Source organism: Cherax quadricarinatus, chromosome 8 (assembly GCF_038502225.1).
Source record: "Cherax quadricarinatus isolate ZL_2023a chromosome 8, ASM3850222v1, whole genome shotgun sequence".
NCBI lineage: Eukaryota > Metazoa > Arthropoda > Malacostraca > Decapoda > Parastacidae > Cherax > Cherax quadricarinatus.
Window position 1 is genome coordinate 6,663,169 of NC_091299.1, and position 27,187 is coordinate 6,690,355.

The 27,187-nt window shown below is 47.9% G+C and overlaps 1 protein-coding gene across 1 annotated transcript in view; it reads right to left on the reverse strand.

Moving 5' to 3' along the window:
* LOC128685320 (opsin-5-like) overlaps nucleotides 1-27,187 on the reverse strand; it is a 117,993-nt gene that overhangs the window by 68,147 nt on the left and 22,659 nt on the right. The window contains exons 2-6 of the mRNA XM_070082817.1: nucleotides 18,365-18,547; nucleotides 10,392-10,499; nucleotides 8,381-8,539; nucleotides 6,393-6,571; nucleotides 1,164-1,345 (exon numbers count right to left, since the gene is read on the reverse strand). Of these exons, the coding sequence (XP_069938918.1) occupies nucleotides 1,164-1,345; nucleotides 6,393-6,571; nucleotides 8,381-8,539; nucleotides 10,392-10,499; nucleotides 18,365-18,547 (811 nt within the window). The remainder of the gene's footprint in view (nucleotides 1-1,163; nucleotides 1,346-6,392; nucleotides 6,572-8,380; nucleotides 8,540-10,391; nucleotides 10,500-18,364; nucleotides 18,548-27,187) is intronic.

The following is a 27,187-nucleotide window of genomic DNA, read 5'->3' on the forward strand; positions in this document are numbered from 1 at the left end:
CATGCCCCTCTCTGCTACCTGAACACCCGGTTCATGCCCCTCTCAGCCACCTGAACACCTGGTTCATGCCCCTCTCTGCTACCTGAACACCCGGTTCATGCCCCTCTCAGCCACCTGAACACCTGGTTCATGCCCCTCTCTGCTACCTGAACACCTGGTTCATGCCCCTCTCTGCTACCTGAACACCTGGTTCATGCCCCTCTCAGCCACCTGAACACCCGGTTCATGCCCCTCTCAGCCACCTGAACACCCGGTTCATGCCCCTCTCTGCTACCTGAACACCTGGTTCATGCCCCTCTCAGCCACCTGAACACCCGGTTCATGCCCCTCTCAGCCACCTGAACACCCGGTTCATGCCCCTCTCAGCCACCTGAACACCTGGTTCATGCCCCTCTCTGCTACCTGAACACCCGGTTCATGCCCCTCTCAGCCACCTGAACACCTGGTTCATGCCCCTCTCTGTCACCTGAACACCCGGTTCATGCCCCTCTCAGCCACCTGAACACCTGGTTCATGCCCCTCTCTGCTACCTGAACACCCGGTTCATGCCCCTCTCAGCCACCTGAACACCTGGTTCATGCCCCTCTCTGCTACCTGAACACCCGGTTCATGCCCCTCTCAGCCACCTGAACACCTGGTTCATGCCCCTCTCTGCTACCTGAACACCTGGTTCATGCCCCTCTCTGCTACCTGAACACCTGGTTCATGCCCCTCTCTGCTACCTGAACACCTGGTTCATGCCCCTCTCAGCCACCTGAACACCTGGTTCATGCCCCTCTCTGCCACCTGAACACCTGGTTCATGCCCCTCTCAGCCACCTGAACACCTGGTTCATGCCCCTCTCTGCCACCTGAACACCTGGTTCATGCCCCTCTCAGCCACCTGAACACCTGGTTCATGCCCCTCTCAGCCACCTGAACACCTGGTTCAGTGACACAGTGTACCGTGTGTTAGTTACACAGTGTATTATGTGCTAGTGACACAGTGTACCGTGTGTTAGTGACACAGGGTACCATGTGTTAGTGACACAGTGTACTGTGTGTACTATATCACTGTGTACCAGTGTACTAGTTAATAATAGTGACTCGGGTAACTAGTTAATGTTGATCTAGGTAACTAGGTAATGTTAGTGACCCATGTAGGGAAAGAACCAGGTGACTCACCTGTATCTGGCGTTGACGAAGACGTATATAACGGGGTTGAAGGCGCAGGAGGATTTAGCCAAGAGGACAGGGGCCAGGCTGACGTAGACGGGGGCGCTGCGCCCCATGAGCCCGTAAATGACAGACACGATACAGTATGGCAACCAAGCCACCAGGAACCCCAGGCACACCAGTGCAGACACCTGTGTAACACACACCTGCCTCTTTAATAGACGTGTGTAGGCTACTGGCTACTGTGTCACCTCCCTACTGGCTTAATAATAATAATAATAATAATAATAATAATAATAATAATAATAATAATAATAATAATAATAATAATAATAATAATAATAATAATAATAATTGAGGATTTTTTACATAACTTCCTAAATGTAGAACATATAAATGAATAATATAATAATTGTGCAATAAAATATGATGCTGATTTGGCCTTTTCGAGAAATTTCGAGTGAGGGGGGTGTAGAACAGCTGTGAAGGGACGCCATATTGAACTGAATGTGTGAACACTAGACTGAATTGTGCAATGAAATCAGGTGTTATCGAAGGTCATTTGGTGTATATCGGCCTCAATCCACACTTTAGAAATTGCTGACACGTTCCTGCTGAAGAATTGGGATGAATAGTGTGGAAAGCCCTTACAATTCGGCAACCAGGATGGAAAAATAGAGGACTTCAATGAATCCTTCCCAACAACACACCTTACCTAAGTGACACTTACCCATAATGGACAGTAGTTTTTGCATTGGCCATCATAAACCCTAGCTGGTAGGGTAATGTTAGGGTGTATTCCATCAACATTAAGTGTCTTCCAGTAATTAAATGGTAAGTGTTAACACCAATTATATTTTGTGTACCCAGCAAACCTAATCATATACAGTCCACAACTTTAATTTACCAGAGTAGCTGGTTTTAGTATTGCAATTATTAATTTAATGTCAGGTCTAGCTTTTTGTGAGAGTGGTGAAGAAGTGGGCATCGAGGGAGTTACAGTTCAGCGACCTGCTGTGGCTTAAGTCCCACTTTTCTAACCCAGATTACTTGCAGATAATAATTTAGGTAAGGCCCTGTAAATCTCATGCAGGTAATTTGCTCAATTAATAATAATAATATTAATAATAATAATAATAATAATAATAATAATAATAATAATAATAATAATAATAATAATAATAATAATAATAATAATAATAATAATAATATATTGAATATAGAGGTGTGCTGGAGTCGGGTTCAATCCATTTAGCAAATAATAATTATACCACAGGCTTGTATTAAAATATAATTAAATCTTAAAACTTTTAAATTCTAATTAGATCACTGAACCATTCGTTGACTTTTCATAAATATATAATAATTATAAAAACTAATCATGCATAAAAAAAATAGGTGAGTTGGATGTTAAATAACAACAGGAGAGAAAACGCCTGAAATCAATATAAGAATGATGGGAGTTGACGTAGATGTGAGAACCAGATTATTGCTGTGGTGACCGTGTTGGTTGCTTGGTTAATGCAAGTTTAAATCCTATCGGCTACACTAGAGTCACATAAAACTGCTTGTAACCTTTTCACCATCGGACAGGAATACTTTATATCCTGGCGTCATCTGACGCCAGTACATAACCGCCAGTGTTCCTGCCTGTGCTGCAGAGTCTTCACGACTACGATGGTCTTTATCATCTCCGAGGCTGAGGGACTTATTATTACCTCATCTTCCGTATATAGTTTTACGATCTTCACATTATATCCTTGTATTGATTAAGTCACTGGTTGGAGAAACATCCACAAATAATGATACCCAGATATTGCACGTGTTTAATTCTTCATGCTGTTGGTATTATGTACCATTTACATACATACTCACATTATGTACCATTTACATACATACTCACATTATCAAGGAATAATCATTGTTCCTTGATAATGTGAGTAGTCACGAAAGCGCTTGGAATTTCTCTACTCTTTCACAGTGGTTGTTTTGCACACACACACACACACACACACACACACACACACACACACACACACACACACACACACACACATATATATATATAAATATATATATATATATATATATATATATATATATATATATATATATATATATATATATATATATATATATATATATATATATATATATATATATATATATATATATATATATATATATATATATATATATATATGTATGCAAGGAATTCGCAAGAGCAGGCGAAATATCTCTAGTAAGGCTGATGCATGCAGGGGATGAGATGAAAAGCTGTAAGCCTTCTCCCTGAAAGCTGGCTGCCTTGGATCAAAGTCTAGCGCAAGCTGGACTCCAAGGTATTGGTCCAGTGTGGGTAGATTGGTAAAGCACTGCGTACCTTGTTGCAAGGTTCGTAGGTTCGAGTCTCCTTCAGCCAGAGATCAATATATATATTTATTTTATATTATCACACTGGCCGATTCCCACCAAGGCAGGGTGGCCCGAAAAAGAAAAACTTTCACCATCATTCACTCCATCACTGTCTTGCCAGAAGGGTGCTTTACACTACAGTTTATAAACTGCAACATTAACACCCCTCCTTCAGAGTGCAGGCACTGTACTTCCCATCTCCAGGACTCAAGTCCGGCCTGCCGGTTTCCCTGAATCCCTTCATAAATGTTACTTTGCTCACACTCCAACAGCACGTCAAGTATTAAAAACCATTTGTCTCCATTCACTCCTATCAAACACGCTCACGCATGCCTGCTGGAAGTCCAAGCCCCTCGCACACAAAACCTCCTTTACCCCCTCCCTCCAACCCTTCCTAGGCCGACCCCTACCCCGCCTTCCTTCCACTACAGACTGATACACTCTTGAAGTTATTCTGTTTTGCTCCATTCTCTCTACATGTCCGAACCACCTCAACAACCCTTCCTCAGCCCTCTGGACAACAGTTTTGGTAATCCAGCACCTCCTCCTAACTTCCAAACTACGAATTCTCTGCATTATATTCACACCACACATTGCCCTCAGACATGACATCTCCACTGCCTCCAGCCTTCTCGCTGCAACATTCATCACCCATGCTTCACACTCATATAAGAGCGTTGGTAAAACTATACTCTCATACATTCCCCTCTTTGCCTCCAAGGACAAAGTTCTCTGTCTCCACAGACTCCTAAGTGCACCACTCACTCTTTTTCCCTCATCAATTCTATGATTCACCTCATCTTTCATAGACCCATCCGCTGACACGTCCACTCCCAAATATCTGAATACGTTCACCTCCTCCATACTCTCTCCCTCCAATCTGATATTCAATCTTTCATCACCTAATCTTTTTGTTATCCTCATAACCTTACTCTTTCCTGTATTCACCTTTAAGTTTCTTCTTTTGCACACCCTACCAAATTCATCCACCAATCTCTGCAGCTTCTCTTCAGAATCTCCCAAGAGCACAGTGTCATCAGCAAAGAGCAGCTGTGACAACTCCCACCCTGTGTGTGATTCTTTATCTTTTAACTCCACGCCTCTTGCCAAGACCCTCGCATTTACTTCTCTTACAACCCCATCTATAAATATATTAAACAACCACGGTGACATCACACATCCTTGTCTAAGGCCTACTTTTACTGGGAAAAAATTTCCCTCTTTTCTATATATATATATATATATATATATATATATATATATATATATATATATATATATATATATATATATATATATATATATATATATATATATATATATATATCTATATATATATATATATATATATATATATATATATATATAAATATATATATATATATAACAAGAAGGGTATGTTTGTCAGTGCATCGGCCGATTCCCACCAAGGCAGGGTGGCCCACCAAGGCAGGGTGGCCCACCAAGACAGGGTAGCCCACCAAGGCAGGGTGGCCACCAAGGCAGGGTGGCCCACCAAGGCAGGGTGGCCCACCAAGGCAGGGTGGCCCACCAAGGCAGGGTGGCCCACCAAGGCAGGGTGGCCCACCAAGGCAATGTGGCCCACCAAGGCAGGGTGGCCCACCAAGGCAGGGTGGCCACCAAGGCAGGGTGGCCCACCAAGGCAGTGTGGCCACCAAGGCAGGGTGGCCCACCAAGGCAGGGTGGCCCACCAAGGCAGGGTGGCCACCAAGGCAGGGTGGCCCACCAAGGCAGGGTGGCCCACCAAGGCAGTGTGGCCACCAAGGCAGGGTGGCCCACCAAGGCAGGGTGGCCCACCAAGGCAGGGTGGCCCACCAAGGCAGGGTGGCCCACCAAGGCAGGGTGGCCACCAAGGCAGAGTGGCCCGAAAAAGAAAATCTTTCATCATTCACTCCATCACTGTCTTGCCAGAAGGGTGCTTTACACTACAGTTTTTAAACTGCAACATTAACACCCCTCCTTCAGAGTGCAGGCACTGTACTTCCCATCTCCAGGATTCAAGTCCGGCCTGCCGGTTTCCCTGAATCTCTTCATAAATTTTACTTTCCTCACACTCCAACAGCACGTCAAGTATTAAAAACCATTTGTCTCCATTCACTTCTATCAAACACGCTCACGCATGCCTGCTGGAAGCCCAAGCCCCTCGCACACAAAACCTCCTTTACCCCCTCCCTCCAACCCCTCCTAGGCCGAACCCTACCCCGCCTTCCATCCACTCCAAATTTTATACACTCTCGAAGTCACTTTCTTTCGTTCCATTCTCTCAACAACCCCTCCTCAGCCCTCTGGATAATAGTTTTGGTAATCCTGTACCCCCTCCTAATTTCTAAACTACGAATTCTCTGCATTATATTCACATCGCACATTGCTCTCAGACATGACATCTCCACGGCCTCCAGCCTTCTCCTTGTTGCAACATTCATTCCCCCATGCTTCACACCCTTTTAAGAGTGTTGGTATTCCTCTCCTTGCTTCCACGGACAAAGTTCTTTGTCTCCACAGACTCCTAAGTGCACCACTCACCCTTTTCTCCTCATCAGTGCAGTGTATATATACCTGAGGATTTATTTGAATTCATATTTTAGGGATTATATTGTTCTTGAATGGTGGTGAAGAGGTTACTTGCAGCCCTAAGGACTCATGTAGTTGATAAGCTTTAAACCCTCATTAACCAATGAACCAACCAGTTCCGATAAATAAGTGAGCTTAGAGAATTCTTTTAACGTCCCTGGAACACTGGAATTAACTCTGGGTGCGAAGAATTCATAGGCATGACAACCCCAGAGGAGAGTCCCTACTAACTATGGTAATCTGTAGCTCGGAGCGTCCCTGTGAGGTAGCGGAGGGTCGCTGGTTCATGAGTAGCTTCTTGTGATGGCTGCGACGCACCAGTAGCAGGATATGCACGTAGCACCAGCACATCACCACCGAGGGCACCACCACCACGAAGGTCACCGCCAGCACCAGGTACACCCTGGAGGCTATACAGGGAGGGAAGGGAAGCCGACGTAAGGAGGGAGGAAGATCACGAGTGGAGGGAGGAGAGAGGAAAGGGGAAGAGAGAGAGAAAGAGAGAGAGCAAGGGAAGAAGGAAATGAATGAGAAGTCAAACGGTGGAAGAGGAAGAAAGAGAAAGGGGTAGATTGGAGATGAAAGGAGGAAACGTAGAGAGAGAATGAAAAAGAGAGAGAGGGAGAAAATATGGAGTGTAGGAGAAGAGGAAATGAGAAATAACAAAGGGCAGAGAAGGTGTACAAAGAGGGTGAAAAGAGTGGATTAGTAACTGTTGTTTACGAAAGCCTTGGTAACACTCACTAGGCTGATGCATAAGTCAAATATTAGTGAATTTTCTTCCAAACTTAAGTGAAAAATGAAGCCTCAAGTTTGGAATACACACACACACACACACACACACACACACACACACACACACACACACACACACACACACACACACACACACACACACACACACACACACACACGTATTTGTGAACGACATGACGGAAAGAATAGACTCCGAAGTGTCCCTGTTTGCAGATGATGTGAAGTTGATGAGAAGAGTTCATTCGATCGAAGACCTGACAGAACTACAAAGGGATCTGGACAGGCTGCAGACCTGGTCCAGCAATTGGCTCCTGGAGTTCAACCCCACCAAGTGAAAGTCATGAAGATTGGGGAAGGGCAAAAAAGACCGCAGACGGAGTACAGTCTAGGGGGCCAGAGACTACAAACCTCACTCAAGGAAAAAGATCTTGGGGTGAGTATAACACCAGGCACATCTCCTGAAGCGCACATCAACCAAATAACTGCTGCAGCATATGGGCGCCTAGCAAACCTCAGAACAGTATTCCGACATCTTAATAAGGAATCGTTCAGGACCCTATACACCGTGTATGTTAGGCCCATATTGGAGTATGCGGCACCAGTTTGGAACCCACACCTAGCCAAGCACGTAAAGAAACAAGAGAAAGTGCAAAGGTTTGCAACAAGACTAGTTCCAGAGCTAAGAGGTATGTCCTACGAGGAGAGGTTAAGGGAAATCAACCTGACGACACTAGAGGACAGGAGAGATAGGGGGGACGTGATAACGACATAGAAAATACTGAGAGGAATAACAAGGTGGACAACGACAGAATGTTCCAGAGACTGGACACAGCAACAAGGGGACACAGTTGGAAGTTGAAGACACAGATGAATCACAGGGATGTTAGGAAGTATTTCTTCAGCCACAGAGTAGTCAGTAAGTGGAATAGTTTGGGAAGCGATGTAGTGGAGGCAGGATCCATACATAGCTTTAAGCAGAGGTACGATAAAGCTCATGGTTCAGGGAGAGTGACCTAGTAGCGACCAGTGAAGAGGCGGGGCCAGGAGCTTAGACTCGACCCCTGCAACCTCAACTAGGTGAGTACAACTAGGTGAGTACACACACACACACACACACACACACACACACACACACACACACACACGAGAGAGAGAAATAATGAAGGCGGGCAAGCAACATCATACAGCCCCATATACTATCAGAACGTTAGGATTCCGACGTACTTCAGCGATTGTTTCAACTTAATCAAGAACAAGGCTAGGCTAACCTATATAAAGCTAAGCTATATTAGGCCAGGTTAGGTAAGGTTGATGAGTTACTTTAGGTTAAGATACATCAGGATAAGTTTGGCTAGGTTAGGTTAGTTAAACTAGGTTAGACTATCCTACATTAGACTAGGTTAGGTTACATTAAGTTAGGCTAAGTTAGGCAAGGCTAGGTTGGGTTAGGTTGCAATACTCACAGTGTGAGGGTCGCGACCAGTTGAGAGTACAGGAGGTACCAAAAGGCTCTACCTCGTAGTTACTGATGAAGGAGCAGAGAGGCAGCAGCGCCCAGAACACAGAGTACACGTACACCCCCACCAACACCACTCTCATGTGCTCTGACCTCACACTCCTACCTGAGTAAGTAAGTTTATTCAGGTATACACAAACACAGTTACATAGATTATCATACATAGCAGCATATGTGTAGAGAACCTGGGATTACCCAAAAAATCAGAGTGACTTATTTCCATCGGGGTTCTTTTAATACCTTATATTATACAGTGTAGGAGACATTTTTATTATTATACTATAAAAGGAGATATACTAGGAATAAGGTAAAAGTAAGTTATTTGCATTTACATGTGTTAGCTAAAAAAATAAAAATAATTCTCGTCCCTTTCTGTCCCTACGTTCACTAGGTACCTTTTGGCTCTTCTTGAACTGGTTCATGCTATGACTGGCTTTGACGTATGCAGGCAGTCTATCCCATTTCTTTATTACTCTGCAATATAAAGTGTTTGAAGCCTGGCCACTGACTGTGGGTACTACAAAGTTGTGCTCTCTCCCCCTAGTACAATGATTGCTTTGGTTCCCGCATTGACCTGAGAGACAAAGAAAGAGAATTGGGTCCGGGTGATGAGGAGTGAAGGGGTGGGTATTATGGGTGGGGGAGCAGGCAGGCAAAGGGGAGAGAGAGGAAGAAAGAATGATGTTTTAGGGATGCTGGGAGGGAAATAGTAGTGGATAGGGAGGGAGGGAGCAGGGAAAGGGCAAGGAAGGAGGGAGGGAGAACGGAATCGAGGGAGTCAGGGAGGCAGGAGGAAAGGGAAACAGACGTAAACAGAAAAGGAATGGTATGAGTGAGGCTAGTATGGAAAACCTGCACTATTTCCAGTATTATATGTACTCGTCTTAAGATAGTAAAAATTGTCATATATTTCCCTGTACTCACTGTTTTTCCCTTCCTTCCTCACTAACCTACATCCTCTTGGGCACACTATATCCTGTAAGACAATCAATAGTCTTGTCAGTTTTTTTTTTACTATCGTTACTTTAAATTTAATTACCTGGTTTGACAGTATTTCTGTATTATGCATTGATCTACAATTAATTTCTGCGGTTGCTTTTGAGTGTCTCTTGGGGTGGTGTGGGTGCGGGTGTTCTGAGTAGGTGGTGTGTGTTGTGGGTGTGATTGTGGGTATTTTGGGTGTAGATGTTTTGGGTGTGGGTGTTTTGGATGTGGGTATTGTGGGTGGGGGTGTTGTGGGTGTGGGTGTTCTGAGTAGGTGGTGTGTGTTGTGGGTGTGATTGTGGGTATTTTGGGTGTAGATGTTTTGGGTGTGGGTGTTTTGGGTGGGGGTGTTGTGGGTGTGGGGGATGGGAGGAAGGGTTGGTTCGTGAGAGGTATTAGTTTCTGGGGAAGTGAGTGTGTTGTGTGTTCTCCCTTTTCCCTGCTCTTGTAACTTATCTTTCTTATTCTATCTTTCTCACCTTCTTCCTGCTTCTCTTCACCTATCTTCTTACATTCTCCCTCTTGTACCTTCTCTTTATTTTTCTTCCTAATTTTTCTCTCTGCATTTCCAACCTACAGATTATTTGCCATTCCTTGATCCTTACATCTGATCTCTTCCTTCCTTCAAGAGCTAGTTCTTTCCCTCTCCCTTCTTTCCACATCGCTCCTTCAAATGATGTGTTGACCGTCTCTCTTTCTTTGTCTATATAAAGCTAACTTTTCGTATACATCATTCAGAGGGAACTTCCACTTTAATATCATAGCCTCAGTCATTTGATGGAAATTGATAATCCTCCACCGAGATGGAAGCAGATAGTCCTTCTATAGAGACAGACTCGTTGGTGAGCTGGAAAGTCATCAGCTGTCTTTCCAGTGTACAGCTTCCCCCACTCCCTTTTCACTTTCCTTTCCTCCCTTCTTTCCTACATCCTTCCCTTCCTCCCTTTCATTCTTCCCTCCCTCCCTCTACTTACCGTAGGAGTGCGAGCAAGTCTTGAGGTATCTGACTGCAGCCAGGACTGTCATGGAGGTGATGCTGGCCACCCCCAGCAGGTAGCACACGAAGCCGTACACCTGACACCCTGCCGGACAGATGCACTTCATGAGTCGGTAGTGCACAGATGTGCTGCCTGCATTTTACACCTGTGTATCTGGGAAATCGCAGTCCACAAAATGAAAATAATACCGGACTGTACCACCTGCACACACACACACACACACAGACAGACACACACACACATTAGTGCAAAAACTGGAGGACCAAGCATGGATAACAGGGAAGGCACTACAATGGATCAGGGAATACTTGTCAGGAAGACAGCAGCGAGTCATGGTACGTGGCGAGGTGTCAGAGTGGGCACCTGTGACCAGCGGGGACCCACAGGGGTCAGTCCTAGGACCAGTGCTGTTTCTGGTATTTGTGAACGACATGACGGAAGGAATAGACTCCGAAATGTCCCTGTTTGCAGATGGCGTGAAGTTGATGAGAAGAATTCATTCGATCAAAGACCAGGCAGAACTACAAAGGGATCTGGACAGGCTCCTGGAGTTCAATCCCACCAAGTGCAAAGTCATGAAGATTGGTTTAGGGCAAAGAAGACCGCAGACGAAATACAGTCTAGGGGGCCAGAGACTACAAACCTCACTCAAGGAAAAAGATCTTGGGGTGAGTATAACACCAGGCACATCTCCTGAAGCGCACATCAACCAAATAACTGCTGCAGCATATGGGCGCCTAGCAAACCTCAGAACAGCATTCCGACATCTTAATAAGGAATCATTCAGGACCCTGTACACCTCGTACGTTAGGCCCATATTGGAGTATGCGGCACCAGTTTGGAACCCACACCTAGCCAAGCACGTAAAGAAACTAGAGAAAGTGCAAAGGTTTACAACAAGACTAGTCCCAGAGCTAAGAGGTATGTCCTGCGAGGAGAGGTTAAGGGAAATCAACCTGACGACACTGGAGGACAGGAGAGATAGGGGGGACATGATAACGACATACAAAATACTGAGAGAAATTGACAAGGTGGACAAAGACAGGATGTTCCAGAGATGGGACACAGTTACAAGGGGACACAGTTTCAGCATCCACTAGCCTACTACAGCTTGGCCATGGATCCATTTAATGAACAATCACCCTTATATTGTTAGTTTATAGGGTTTGAAGCCTATCGGCTACACGAGGGTCATGCTGCGTATCACTTGTTCACCACCAGTCAAGAACACTAATTCCTTAGACAGAGATTAACTTAACCTCTAAGAAAAATAATGAGAAAAAAATGAACATTTTACATAACAATATTCCAATGTAAGCTTGAGAGAGAGAGAGAGAGAGAGAGAGAGAGAGAGAGAGAGAGAGAGAGAGAGAGACAGTGACAGAGACAGAGAGACAGAGAACAATGACAATCGTGTACTCAAAAAAAGGTATAATATTAATGTTATTGTGTGAAAAGCGGAGATAACTAAACCTCATTAAATCAAATAAATAAATTCTGACACACTTCAGACAGGAACAACTGTTTGTAGTGGAAAGTAATTCAATAAGACGGACAAAAAAAAAAAGCGGAATGAAACTCCGAGGCATGAAGTGCAACGCAAACGAGGGTAGAGGGATTTTTTTTCCCCACAGTGTCACAGAACATAGCAAGAAATTGCAGACTGAAGCTGCAATAAAATGAAGGTGAGGCCATTTGCACGTGTTCCTGTACTTCAAGAAAAGAGATTCACCATTTTCATTTCCCAAGGTTTACGTTGTGTTGAGTGGGGGAGGAGGGGAAGGGGAGAGCCTTCTAAGATGCTATACACATAGGAGAGAGAAACTTACGACTACGTTTCGCTCCAAGTTGGACCATTTACAAAGTCCAAGTCGGATCCAAACGTCGTCATACCTTCTCTCTCTCTCTCTCTCTCTCTCTCTCTCTCTCTCTCTCTCTCTCTCTCTCTCTCTCTCTCTCTCTCTCTCTCTCTCTCTCTCTCTCTCTCTCTCTCTCTCTCTCTCTCTCTCTCTCTCTCTCCTATGTGCGGGTTATTTGTGTATTGCTGCAATCACAGAATTTTTAGTTCTTCTGAGATACTATCCTATACTCGTCTCCAGTAAACTTTCTTATACAGCTCCTCTCTCCAGTGTGACTTTTTTAAATGAAATTGAAAAAGAGCATCGATAGGTGAACGTGCGCATTATAAAAACCTTTTGGGTGTATTTTTTCAGTTACATTCACAAAAAAAAATCGCTGGCTTACTGTGCTCTGGTTAACGTTCAGTAGATGACCTCGAGAAAGACCATAGCGTTTTCCCTATTTATGAAGTGAAAGCGAGAGTGTGTGCTGACAGACACTGTCTGACAGCCACAAATTCCAGCTCTCAGTTTAAAGTTTTAAATTAAGTTCGCTAATTCTGTATGTTAATTCTGTATGTTAATTCTGTATGTTAATTCTGTATGTTAATTCTGTATGTTAATTCTGTATGTTAATTCATTGTGATGTCAAACGACCCTCAGTAACGCACCGTCACCACTTACAACACAGCCTGGTGGATCAACCAGGTGCCGCTGGAACCAATAACCTGGTAGATCAACCAAGTACTGATGTAGCCAAGAACCTGGTAGATCAACTAGGTTCCGCTTCAACCAAGAACTTGATGGATCAACCAAGTACCGATGCAACCAACAACCTGTTGGGTCAACCACGTGCTACTGGAACCAACACCCTAGTGGATTAAATGCGTAATTCAGTAACTAGCAACCTGGTGGATCAACCACATACCTCTGGAACTAACAACTTATTGGCTCAGCCAAGTACTGTGCTGGTGTACACACCACTTCCGTAACTCTACGTACTTGACGCTCCAGGTTCAACTATCTTCACGAAGGGAGGAAGGAATTGTGTCGACTGGCATAACACGAAGACGATGTTTCACTCAAAAGAACTGTTCCCGAGCGAGACGTCGTCTGAATACACAGTTTCTGTGCTCTTCGGCTTTGTTTCATACATAGATCACTGCACTATCATCTTTCGTGCCCGAACTGCACTGCTTTGCAGGATAGTCTAAAAGACTACAAGTGTTTCCTGACGCGGGTCTGAGTCACATGACCCACAGCTGGAGCTTTTGGTCATCTGACAGAGGCCTTCCGCTGCCTTACCGGTCCACCCCTTTACAAAATTATGGTCCTAGTGTTGTCCCGGCCCGGGTCTTCTCTAGATGGTGACCCGGCTATGGTCATAATTATAACCATTAAGTATACAAATCTAACTAAGGACTCCGCGGGTTTATATATAACAATAAATATCGTCAAATTTGATAAAACTATGTAACTTATGTAAATAAACCATTGTTATGGTTACCTAGAAGTGGACTGAAGGAACATGGAGGTAGATGGTTACCTAGAAGTGGACTGAAGGAACATGGAGGTAGATGGTAACCTAGAAGTGGACTGAAGGAACATGGAGGTAGATGGTAACCTAGAAGTTGACTGAAGGAACATGGAGGTAGACGGTAACCTAGAAGTGGACTGAAGGAACATGGAGGTAGACGGTAACCTAGAAGTGGACTGAAGGAACATGGAGGTAGATGGTTACCTAGAAGTTGACTGAAGGAACATGGAGGTAGACGGTAACCTAGAAGTGGACTGAAGGAACATGGAGGTAGATGGTAACCTAGAAGTGGACTGAAGGAACATGGAGGTAGACGGTAACCTAGAAGTGGACTGAAGGAACATGGAGGTAGATGGTAACCTAGAAGTGGACTGAAGGAACATGTATATAAAACTCATTAGTTCTGTTGGATGAAAACCTCTGAAGTTACCTCAAGTGTTGAACATTGAATGGAATACTTGACGACACCCCCATTACCCTATTAATCTCTCCCAGCTCAGGCTGACTGAGTTCATCACCGTGTAAACAACCCAACCTGTGACGGAAAATGGCCTGGAAACATTGCTGCTTTTGGAAATAAATGGTATAAAATACCGACACAATGGAAATATGAACACATATGCAGTATAATGTGATCACATTATACTGCATATGTGTTTATATTACCATAGCTGCTTCTGATGCCACTTTGTACCGATAATATAGAATGGTTTTGCAGCATATTAATGTGTTTGTTTATCATAGTAATAAGAAAAACACAAACAGGTTGAGCACCCACCCGTCTCACACAAGCAGAGCACCAACCCGCCTCACACAAGCAGAGCACCAACCCGTCTCACACAAGCAGAGCACCCACCCGTCTCACACAAGCAGAGCACCAACCCGTCTCACACAAGCAGAGCACCCACCCGCCTCACACAAGCAGAGCACCAACCCGTCTCACACAAGCAGAGCACCCACCCGTCTCACACAAGCAGAGCACCAACCCGTCTCACACAAGCAGAGCACCCACCCGTCTCACACAAGCAGAGCACCCACCCGTCTCACACAAGCAGAGCACCCACCCGTCTCACACAAGCAGAGCACCCACCCGTCTCACACAAGCAGAGCACCCACCCGTCTCACACAAGCAGAGCACCCACCCGTCTCACACAAACAGAGCACCAACCCGTCTCACACAAGCAGAGCACCCACCCGTCTCACACAAGCAGAGCACCCACCCGTCTCACACAAGCAGAGCACCTACCCGACTCACACAAGCAGAGCACCCACCCGTCTCACACAAGCAGAGCACCCACCCGTCTCACACAAGCAGAGCACCCACCCGTCTCACACAAGGAGAGCACCCACCCGTCTCACACAAGCAGAGCACCCACCCGTCTCACACAAGCAGAGCACCCACCCGTCTCACACAAGCAGAGCACCTACCCGACTCACACAAGCAGAGCACCCACCCGTCTCACACAAGCAGAGCACCCACCCGTCTCACACAAGCAGAGCACCCACCCGTCTCACACAAGGAGAGCACCCACCCGTCTCACACAAGCAGAGCACCCACCCGTCTCACACAAGCAGAGCACCCACCCGCCTAACACAAGCAGAGCACCCACCCGTCTCACACAAGCAGAGCACCTGCCCGTCTCACACAAGCAGAGCACCTACCCGCCTCACACAAGCAGAGCACCCACCCGTCTCACACAAGCAGAGCACCCATCCGTCTCACACAAGCAGAGCACCAACCCGTCTCACACAAGCAGAGCACCCACCCGTCTCACACAAGCAGAGCACCCACCCGTCTCACACAAGCAGAGCACCCACCCGTCTCACACAAGCAGAGCACCCACCCGTCTCACACAAGCAGAGCACCCACCCTCCTCACACAAGCAGAGCACCCACCCGTCTCACACAAACAGAGCACCCACCCGTCTCACACAAGCAGAGCACCAACCCGCCTCACACAAGCAGAGCACCCACCCGTCTCACACAAGCAGAACACCCACCCTCCTCACACAAGCAGAGCACCTACCCGTCTCACACAAGCAGAGCACCCACCCGTCTCACACAAGCAGAGCACCTACCCGACTCACACAAGCAGAGCACCCACCCGTCTCACACAAGCAGAGCACCCACCCGTCTCACACAAGCAGAGCACCCACCCGTCTCACACAAGGAGAGCACCCACCCGTCTCACACAAGCAGAGCACCCACCCGTCTCACACAAGCAGAGCACCCACCCGTCTCACACAAGGAGAGCACCCACCCGTCTCACACAAGCAGAGCACCCACCCGTCTCACACAAGCAGAGCACCCACCCGCCTAACACAAGCAGAGCACCCACCCGTCTCACACAAGCAGAGCACCTGCCCGTCTCACACAAGCAGAGCACCTACCCGCCTCACACAAGCAGAGCACCCACCCGTCTCACACAAGCAGAGCACCCATCCGTCTCACACAAGCAGAGCACCCACCCGACTCACACAAGCAGAGCACCTACCCGTCTCACACAAGCAGAGCACCCACCCGTCTCACACAAGCAGAGCACCCACCCGTCTCACACAAGGAGAGCACCCACCCGTCTCACACAAGCAGAGCACCCACCCGTCTCACACAAGCAGAGCACCCACCCGCCTAACACAAGCAGAGCACCCACCCGTCTCACACAAGCAGAGCACCTGCCCGTCTCACACAAGCAGAGCACCTACCCGCCTCACACAAGCAGAGCACCCACCCGTCTCACACAAGCAGAGCACCCATCCGTCTCACACAAGCAGAGCACCCACCCGACTCACACAAGCAGAGCACCTACCCGTCTCACACAAGCAGAGCACCCACCCGTCTCACACAAGCAGAGCACCCACCCGTCTCACACAAGCAGAGCACCCACACGTCTCACACAAGCAGAGCACCCACCCGTCTCACCCAAGCAGAGCACCCACCCGTGTCACACAAGCAGAGCACCCACCCGTCTCACACAAGCAGAGCACCCACCCGTCTCACACAAGCAGAGCACCTACCCGTCTCACACAAGCAGAGCACCCACCCGTCTCACACAAGAAGAGCACCCACCTGTCTCACACAAGCAGAGCACCCACCCGTCTCACACAAGCACAGCACCCACCCGTTTCACACAAGCAGAGCACCCACCCGTCTCACACAAGCAGAGCACCCACCCGTCACACACAAGCAGAGCACCTACCCGTCTCACACAAGCAGAGCACCCACCCGTCTCACACAAGCAGAGCACCCACCCGTCTCACACAAGCAGAGCACCCACCTGCCTCACACAAGCAGAGCACCCACCCGCCTCACACAAGCAGAGCACCCACCCTCCTCACACAAGCAGAGCACCCACCCGTCTCACACAAGCAGAGCACCTACCCGCCTCACACAAGGAGTGCACCTACCCTCCTCACACAAGCAGAGCACCTACCCGCCTCACACAAGGAGTGCACCCACCCGTCTCACACAAGCAGAGCACCCACCCGCCTCACACAAGGAGTGCACCTACCCTCCTCACACAAGCAGAGCACCCACCCGCCTCACACAAGGAGTGCACCTACCCTCCTCACACAAACAGAGCACCTACCCGCCTCGCACAAGCAGAGCACCCACCCTCCTCACACAAGCAGAGCACCCACCCGTCTCACACAAGGAGTGCACCTACCCTCCTCACACAAGCAGAGCACCCACCCGCCTCACACAAGGAGTGCACCTACCCTCCTCACACAAGCAGAGCACCCACCCGTCTCACACAAGCAGAGCACCCACCCTCCTCACACAAGCAGTGCACCCACCCTCCTCACACAAGCAGAGCACCCACCCGTCTCACACAAGCAGAGCACCTACCCGCCTCACACAAGGAGTGCACCTACCCTCCTCACACAAGCAGAGCACCCACCCGCCTCACACAAGGAGTGCACCTACCCTCCTCACACAAGCAGAGCACCCACCCGCCTCACACAAGGAGTGCACCTACCCTCCTCACACAAGCAGAGCACCCACCCGCCTCACACAAGGAGTGCACCTACCCTCCTCACACAAGCAGAGCACCTACCCGCCTCACACAAGGAGTGCACCCACCCGTCTCACACAAGCAGAGCACCCACCCGCCTCACACAAGGAGTGCACCTACCCTCCTCACACAAGCAGAGCACCCACCCGCCTCACACAAGGAGTGCACCTACCCTCCTCACACAAGCAGAGCACCCACCCGCCTCACACAAGGAGTGCACCTACCCTCCTCACACAAGCAGAGCACCCACCCGCCTCACACAAGGAGTGCACCTACCCTCCTCACACAAGCAGAGCACCCACCCGCCTCACACAAGGAGTGCACCTACCCTCCTCACACAAGCAGAGCACCCACCCGCCTCACACAAGGAGTGCACCTACCCGTCTCACACAAGCAGAGCACCCACCCGCCTCACACAAGGAGTGCACCTACCCGCCTCACACAAGGAGTGCACCCACCCGTCTCACACAAGCAGAGCACCCACCCGCCTCACACAAGGAGTGCACCTACCCTCCTCACACAAGCAGAGCACCTACCCTCCTCACACAAGCAGAGCACCTACCCGCCTCGCCGAAGAGCCAGCGGTGAGAGAAGCTGGAGACGGTAGGTGCCGGGTAGCTGCAGACAGAGAGGAAAAGGTGCATCACCGCCAGGTTGAGCAGCAACACCTCCGCCGGGGTCAACTTCCGCAGCCGCTGCAGGAACATCAGCACGCTGGACCCGTTCCCCAACAATGACAGAACACCTGCACGGGTAGGGAACACCTGTACTGAAAAGGAAACCAACTCAAGTTGACAGCACATTTGAAAGGCAACAAACCGAACATCCACCTCGAAGCTCCCGGTTATGAAGGGATGACTACTCTAGTTAAGCTTAACTCACTAGATCTCAGTGTTTATATCCCAGGTCCGCTGGCGAGCCGGTCGCCATCCCAACTCAGGTCTCCATCCCTGATGTTCACGTTCACTGATTTTCACACAATTTATTCAATCTAATGCACAAATAACCCGCATGTAAGGGAAAGAAGCTTGTGAGTTGTGAATGGTACAAGTCAGGCCGAAACATTGTCATATCAAGCTTCTCTCTCCTGTGTGCGGGTTATTTGTGTATTGTTCCAGCCACTGTCTTGCATACAAGCAGGTCGGTACTGTTGTTTACAAGCAGGTCGGTACTGTTGCTTACAAGCAGGTCGGTACTGTTGTATACAAGCAGGTCGATACTGTTGCATACAAGCGGGTCGGTACTGTTGCATACAAGCAGGTCGGTACTGTTGCTTACAAGCGGGTCGGTACTGTTGCATACAAGCAGGTCGGTACTGTTGCTTACAAGCAGGTCGGTACTGTTGCATACAAGCAGGTCGGTACTGTTGCTTACAAGCGGGTCGGTACTGTTGCATACAAGCAGGTCGGCACTGTTGCATACAAGCAGGTCGGTACTGTTGCTTACATGCAGGTCGGTACTGTTGCATACAAGCAGGTCGGTACTGTTGCTTACAAGCGGGTCGGTACTGTTGCATACAAGCAGGTCGGTACTGTTGCTTACAAGCAGGTCGGTACTGTTGCATACAAGTAGGTCGGTACTGTTGCATACAAGCAGGTCGGTACTGTTGCTTACAAGCGGGTCGGTACTGTTGCATACAAGCAGGTCGGTACTGTTGCATACAAGCAGGTCGGTACTGTTGCTTACAAGCAGGTCGGTACTGTTGCATACAAGCAGGTCGGTACTATTGCTTACAAGCGGGTCGGTACTGTTGCATACAAGCAGGTCGGTATTGTTGCTTACAAGCAGGTCGGTACTGTTTCTTACAAGCAGGTCGGTATTGTTGCATGCAAGCAGGTCGGTACAATTGCTTACAAGCGGGTCGGTACTGTTGCTTACAAGCGGGTCGGTACTGTTGCATACAAGCAGGTCGGTACTGTTGCATACAAGCAGGTCGGTACTGTTGCTTACAGCAAGTCGGTACTGTTGCATACAAGAAGGTCGGTACTGTTGTTTACAAGCAGGTCGGTACTGTTGCATACAAGCAGGTCGGTACTGTTGCATACAAGCAGGTCGGTACTGTTGCTTACAAGCAGGTCGGTACTGTTGCATACAAGCAGGTCGGTACTATTGCTTACAAGCGGGTCGGTACTGTTGCATACAAGCAGGTCGGTATTGTTGCTTACAAGCAGGTCGGTACTGTTTCATACAAGCAGGTCGGTATTGCTGCATGCAAGCAGGTCGGTACAATTGCTTACAAGCGGGTCGGTACTGTTGCTTACAAGCGGGTCGGTACTGTTGCATACAAGCAGGTCGGTACTGTTGCATACAAGCAGGTCGGTACTGTTGCTTACAAGCAAGTCGGTACTGTTGCATACAAGCAGGTCGGTACTGTTGTTTACAAGCAGGTCGGTACTGTTGCATACAAGCAGGTCGGTACTGTTGCATACAAGCAGGTCGGTACTGTTGTTAACAAGCAGGTCGGTACTGTTGCATACAAGCAGGTCGGTACTGTTGCTTACAAGCGGGTCGGTACTGTTGCATACAAGCAGGTCGGTACTGTTGCATACAAGCAGGTCGGTACTGTTGCTTACAAGCAGGTCAGTACTGTTTCTTACAAGCAGGTCGGGACTGTTGCATACAAGCAGGTCGGTACTATTGCTTACAAGCGGGTCGGTACTGTTGCTTACAAGCAGGTCGGTACTGTTGCATACAAGCATGTCGGTACTGTTGCTTACAAGCAGGTCGGTACTGTTGCATACAAGCAGGTCGGTACTGTTGTTTACAAGCAGGTCGGTACTGTTGCATACAAGCAGGTCGGTACTGTTGTTTACAAGCAGGTCGGTACTGTTGCATACAAACAGGTCGGTACTGTTGTTTACAAGCAGGTCGGTACTGTTGCATACAAGCAGGTCGGTACTGTTGCTTACAAGCGGGTCGGTACTGTTGCATACAAGCAGGTCGGTATTGTTGCTTACAAGCAGGTCGGTACTGTTTCTTACAAGCAGGTCGGTATTGTTGCATGCAAGCAGGTCGGTACTATTGCTTACAAGCGGGTCGGTACTGTTGCTTACAAGCGGGTCGGTACTGTTGCATACAAGCGGGTCGGTACTGTTGCATACAAGCAGGTCGGTACTGTTGCTTACAAGCAGGTCGGTACTGTTGCATACAAGCAGGTCGGTACTGTTGTTTACAAGCAGGTCGGTACTGTTGCATACAAGCAGGTCGGTACTGTTGTTAACAAGCAGGTCGGTACTGTTGCATACAAGCAGGTCGGTACTGTTGCTTACAAGCAGGTCAGTACTGTTTCTTACAAGCAGGTCGGGACTGTTGTTTATAAGCAGGTCGGTACTGTTGCATACAAGCAGGTCGGTACTTTTGTTTACAAGCAGGTCGGTACTGTTGCATACAAGCAGGTCGGTACTGTTGCTTACAAGCAGGTCGGTACTGTTGCATACAAGCAGGTCGGTACTGTTGTTTACAAGCAGGTCGGTACTGTTGCATACAAGCAGGTCGATACTGTTGTTAACAAGCAGGTCGGTACTGTTGCATACAAGCAGGTCGGTACTGTTGCTTACAAGCAGGTCAGTACTGTTTCTTACAAGCAGGTCGGGACTGTTGTTTATAAGCAGGTCGGTACTGTTGCATACAAGCAGGTCGGTACTGTTGTTTACAAGCAGGTCGGTACTGTTGCATACAAGCAGGTCGGTACTGTTGCATACAAACAGGTCGGTACTGTTGCTTACAAGCAGGTCGGTACTGTTGCATACAAGCAGGTCGGTACTGTTGTTTACAAGCAGGTCGGTACTGTTGTTTACAAGCAGGTCGGTACTGTTGCATACAAGCAGGTCGGTACTGTTGCATACAAACAGGTCGGTACTGTTGCTTACAAGCAGGTCGGTACTGTTGCATACAAGCAGGTCGGTACTGTTGTTTACAAGCAGGTCGGTACTGTTGCATACAAGCATGTCGGTACTGTTGCTTACAAGCAGGTCGGTACTGTTGCATACAAGCAGGTCGGTACTGTTGTTTACAAGCAGGTCGGTACTGTTGCATACAAGCAGGTCGGTACTGTTGTTTACAAGCAGGTCGGTACTGTTGCATACAAACAGGTCGGTACTGTTGTTTACAAGCAGGTCGGTACTGTTGCATACAAGCAGGTCGGTACTGTTGCATACAAGCAGGTCGGTACTGTTGCTTACAAGCAGGTCGGTACTGTTGCATACAAGCAGGTCGGTACTGTTGTTTACAAGCAGGTCGGTACTGTTGCATACAATCAGGTCGGTACTGTTGCATACAAGCAGGTCGGTACTGTTGCATACAAGCAGGTCGGTACTGTTGCTTACAAGCAGGTCGGTACTGTTGCATACAAGCAGGTCGGTACTGTTGTTTACAAGCAGGTCGGTACTGTTGCATACAAGCAGGTCGGTACTGTTGTTTACAAGCAGGTCGGTACGGTTGCATACAAGCAGGTCGGTACTGTTACATACAAGCAGGTCGGTATTGTTGCTTACAAGCAGGTCGGTACTGTTGCATACAAGCAGGTCGGTACTGCTGTTTACAAGCAGGTCGGTACTGTTGTATACAAGCAGGTCGGTACTGTTGTATACAAGCAGGTCGGTGCTGTTGTTTACAAGCAGGTCGGTACTGTTGCATACAAGCAGGTCGGTACTGTTGTTTACAAGCAGGTCGGTGCTGTTGTTTACAAGCAGGTCGGTGCTGTTGTTTACAAGCAGGTCGGTACTGTTGTTTACAAGTAGATCGGTACTGTTGTTTACAAGCAGGTCGGTACTGTTGCATACAAGCAGGTCGGTTCTGTTGTTTACAAGCAGGTCGGTGCTGTTGTTTGCAAGCAGGTCGGTACTGTTGTTTACAAACAGGTCGGTACTGTTGTTTACAAGCAGGTCGGTACTGTTGTTTACAAGCAAGTCGGTACTGTTGTTTACAAGCAGGTCGGTACTGTTGCATACAAGCAGGTCGGTACTGTTGTTTACAAACAGGTCGGTACTGTTGTTTATAAGCAGGTCGGTACTGTTGTTTACAAGCAGGTCGGTACTATTGTTTACAAGCAGGTCGGTACTGTTGTTTACAAGCAGTTCGGTACTGTTGCATACAAGCAGGTCGGTACTGTTGTTTACAAACAGGTCGGTACTGTTGTTTATAAGCAGGTCGGTACTGTTGTTTACAAGCAGGTCGGTACTATTGTTTACAAGCAGGTCGGTACTGTTGCATACAAGCAGGTCGGTACTGTTGCATACAAGCAGGTCGGTACTGTTGCATACAAGCAGGTCGGTACCGTTGTTTACAAGCAGGTCGGTACTGTTGCATACAAGCAGGTCGGTACTGTTGTTTACAAGCAGGTCGGTACTGTTGCATACAAGCAGGTCGGTACTGTTGTTTACAAGCAGGTCGGTACTGTTGCATACAAGCAGGTCGGTACTGTTGCATACAAGCAGGTCGGTACTGTTGCATACAAGCAGGTCGGTACTGTTGCTTACAAGCAGGTCGGTACTGTTGCATACAAGCAGGTCGGTACTGTTGTTTACAAGCAGGTCGGTACTGTTGCATACAATCAGGTCGGTACTGTTGCATACAAGCAGGTCGGTACTGTTGCATACAAGCAGGTCGGTACTGTTGCTTACAAGCAGGTCGGTACTGTTGCATACAAGCAGGTCGGTACTGTTGTTTACAAGCAGGTCGGTACTGTTGCATACAAGCAGGTCGGTACTGTTGTTTACAAGCTGGTCGGTACTGTTGCATACAAGCAGGTCGGTACTGTTGCATACAAGCAGGTCGGTACTGTTGCATAAAAGCAGGTCGGTACTGTTGCTTACAAGCTGGTCGGTACTGTTGCATACAAGCAGGTCGGTACTGCTGTTTACAAGCAGGTCGGTACTGTTGTATACAAGCAAATCGGTACTGATGTATACAAGCAGGTCGGTACCGTTGTTTACAAGCAGGTGGGTACTGTTGTTTACAAGCAGGTCGGTACTGTTGTTTACAAGCAGGTCGGTACTGTTGTTTACAAGCAGGTCGGTACTGTTGCATACAAGCAGGTCGGTACTGTTGTTTACAAGCAGGTCGGTGCTGTTGTTTGCAAGCAGGTCGGTACTGTTGTTTACAAGCAGATCGGTATTGTTGTTTACAAGCAGATCGGTACTGTTGTTTACAAGCAGGTCGGTACTGTTGCATACAAGCAGGTCGGTACTGTTGTTTACAAGCAGGTCGGTACTGTTGTTTACAAGCAGGTCGGTACTGTTGCATACAAGCAGGTCGGTACTGTTGCATACAAGCAGGTCGGTACTGTTGCTTACAAGCAGGTCGGTACTGTTGCATACAAGCAGGTCGGTACTGTTGTTTACAAGCAGGTCGGTACTGTTGCATACAAGCAGGTCGGTACTGTTGTTTACAAGCAGGTCGGTACTGTTACATACAAGCAGGTCGGTATTGTTGCTTACAAGCAGGTCGGTACTGTTGCATACAAGCAGGTCGGTATTGCTGTTTACAAGCAGGTCGGTACTGTTGTATACAAGCAGGTCGGTACTGTTGTATACAAGCAGGTCGGTACCGTTGTTTACAAGCAGGTGGGTACTGTTGTTTACAAGCAGGTCGGTACTGTTGTTTACAAGCAGGTCGGTACTGTTGTTTACAAGCAGGTCGGTACTGTTGCATACAAGCAGGTCGGTACTGTTGTTTACAAGCAGGTCGGTGCTGTTGTTTACAAGCAGGTCGGTGCTGTTGTTTACAAGCAGGTCGGTACTGTTGTTTACAAGTAGATCGGTACTGTTGTTTACAAGCAGGTCGGTACTGTTGCATACAAGCAGGTCGGTTCTGTTGTTTACAAGCAGGTCGGTGCAGTTGTTTGCAAGCAGGTCGGTACTGTTGTTTACAAACAGGCCTGTACTGTTGTTTACAAGCAGGTCGGTACTGTTGTTTACAAGCAAGTCGGTACTGTTGTTTACAAGCAGGTCGGTACTGTTGCATACAAGCAGGTCGGTACTGTTGTTTACAAACAGGTCGGTACTGTTGTTTATAAGCAGGTCGGTACTGTTGTTTACAAGCAGGTCGGTACTGTTGTTTACAAGCAGGTCGGTACTGTTGTTTACAAGCAGTTCGGTACTGTTGCATACAAGCAGGTCGGTACTGTTGTTTACAAACAGGTCGGTACTGTTGTTTATAAGCAGGTCGGTACTGTTGTTTACAAGCAGGTCGGTACTATTGTTTACAAGCAGGTCGGTACTGTTGCATACAAGCAGGTCGGTACTGTTGCATACAAGCAGGTCGGTACTGTTGCATACAAGCAGGTCGGTACCGTTGTTTACAAGCAGGTCGGTACTGTTGCATACAAGCAGGTCGGTACTGTTGTTTACAAGCAGGTCGGTACTGTTGCATACAAGCAGGTCGGTACTGTTGTTTACAAGCAGGTCGGTACTGTTGCATACAAGCAGGTCGGTACTGTTGCATACAAGCAGGTCGGTACTGTTGCATACAAGCAGGTCGGTACTGTTGCTTACAAGCAGGTCGGTACTGTTGCATACAAGCAGGTCGGTACTGTTGTTTACAAGCAGGTCGGTACTGTTGCATACAATCAGGTCGGTACTGTTGCATACAAGCAGGTCGGTACTGTTGCATACAAGCAGGTCGGTACTGTTGCTTACAAGCAGGTCGGTACTGTTGCATACAAGCAGGTCGGTACTGTTGTTTACAAGCAGGTCGGTACTGTTGCATACAAGCAGGTCGGTACTGTTGTTTACAAGCTGGTCGGTACTGTTGCATACAAGCAGGTCGGTACTGTTGCATACAAGCAGGACGGTACTGTTGCATACAAGCAGGTCGGTACTGTTGCTTATAAGCTGGTCGGTACTGTTGCATACAAGCAGGTCGGTACTGCTGTTTACAAGCAGGTCGGTACTGTTGTATACAAGCAGGTCGGTACTGATGTATACAAGCAGGTCGGTACCGTTGTTTACAAGCAGGTGGGTACTGTTGTTTACAAGCAGGTCGGTACTGTTGTTTACAAGCAGGTCGGTACTGTTGTTTACAAGCAGGTCGGTACTGTTGCATACAAGCAGGTCGGTACTGTTGTTTACAAGCAGGTCGGTGCTGTTGTTTGCAAGCAGGTCGGTACTGTTGTTTACAAGCAGATCGGTATTGTTGTTTACAAGCAGATCGGTACTGTTGTTTACAAGCAGGTCGGTACTGTTGCATACAAGCAGGTCGGTACTGTTGTTTAAAAGCAGGTCGGTGCTGTTGTTTGCAAGCAGGTCGGTACTGTTGTTTACAAGCAGGTCGGTACTGTTGCATACAAGCAGGTCGGTACTGTTGCTTACAAGCGGGTCGGTACTGTTGCATACAAGCAGGTCGGTATTGTTGCTTACAAGCAGGTCGGTACTGTTTCTTACAAGCAGGTCGGTATTGTTGCATGCAAGCAGGTCGGTACTATTGCTTACAAGCGGGTCGGTACTGTTGCTTACAAGCGGGTCGGTACTGTTGCATACAAGCGGGTCGGTACTGTTGCATACAAGCAGGTCGGTACTGTTGCTTACAAGCAGGTCGGTACTGTTGCATACAAGTAGGTCGGTACTGTTGCATACAAGCAGGTCGGTACTGTTGCTTACAAGCGGGTCGGTACTGTTGCATACAAGCAGGTCGGCACTGTTGCATACAAGCAGGTCGGTACTGTTGCTTACATGCAGGTCGGTACTGTTGCATACAAGCAGGTCGGTACTGTTGCTTACAAGCGGGTCGGTACTGTTGCATACAAGCAGGTCGGTACTGTTGCTTACAAGCAGGTCGGTACTGTTGCATACAAGTAGGTCGGTACTGTTGCATACAAGCAGGTCGGTACTGTTGCTTACAAGCGGGTCGGTACTGTTGCATACAAGCAGGTCGGTACTGTTGCATACAAGCAGGTCGGTACTGTTGCTTACAAGCAGGTCGGTACTGTTGCATACAAGCAGGTCGGTACTATTGCTTACAAGCGGGTCGGTACTGTTGCATACAAGCAGGTCGGTATTGTTGCTTACAAGCAGGTCGGTACTGTTTCTTACAAGCAGGTCGGTATTGTTGCATGCAAGCAGGTCGGTACAATTGCTTACAAGCGGGTCGGTACTGTTGCTTACAAGCGGGTCGGTACTGTTGCATACAAGCAGGTCGGTACTGTTGCATACAAGCAGGTCGGTACTGTTGCTTACAAGCAAGTCGGTACTGTTGCATACAAGCAGGTCGGTACTGTTGTTTACAAGCAGGTCGGTACTGTTGCATACAAGCAGGTCGGTACTGTTGCATACAAGCAGGTCGGTACTGTTGTTAACAAGCAGGTCGGTACTGTTGCATACAAGCAGGTCGGTACTGTTGCTTACAAGCGGGTCGGTACTGTTGCATACAAGCAGGTCGGTACTGTTGC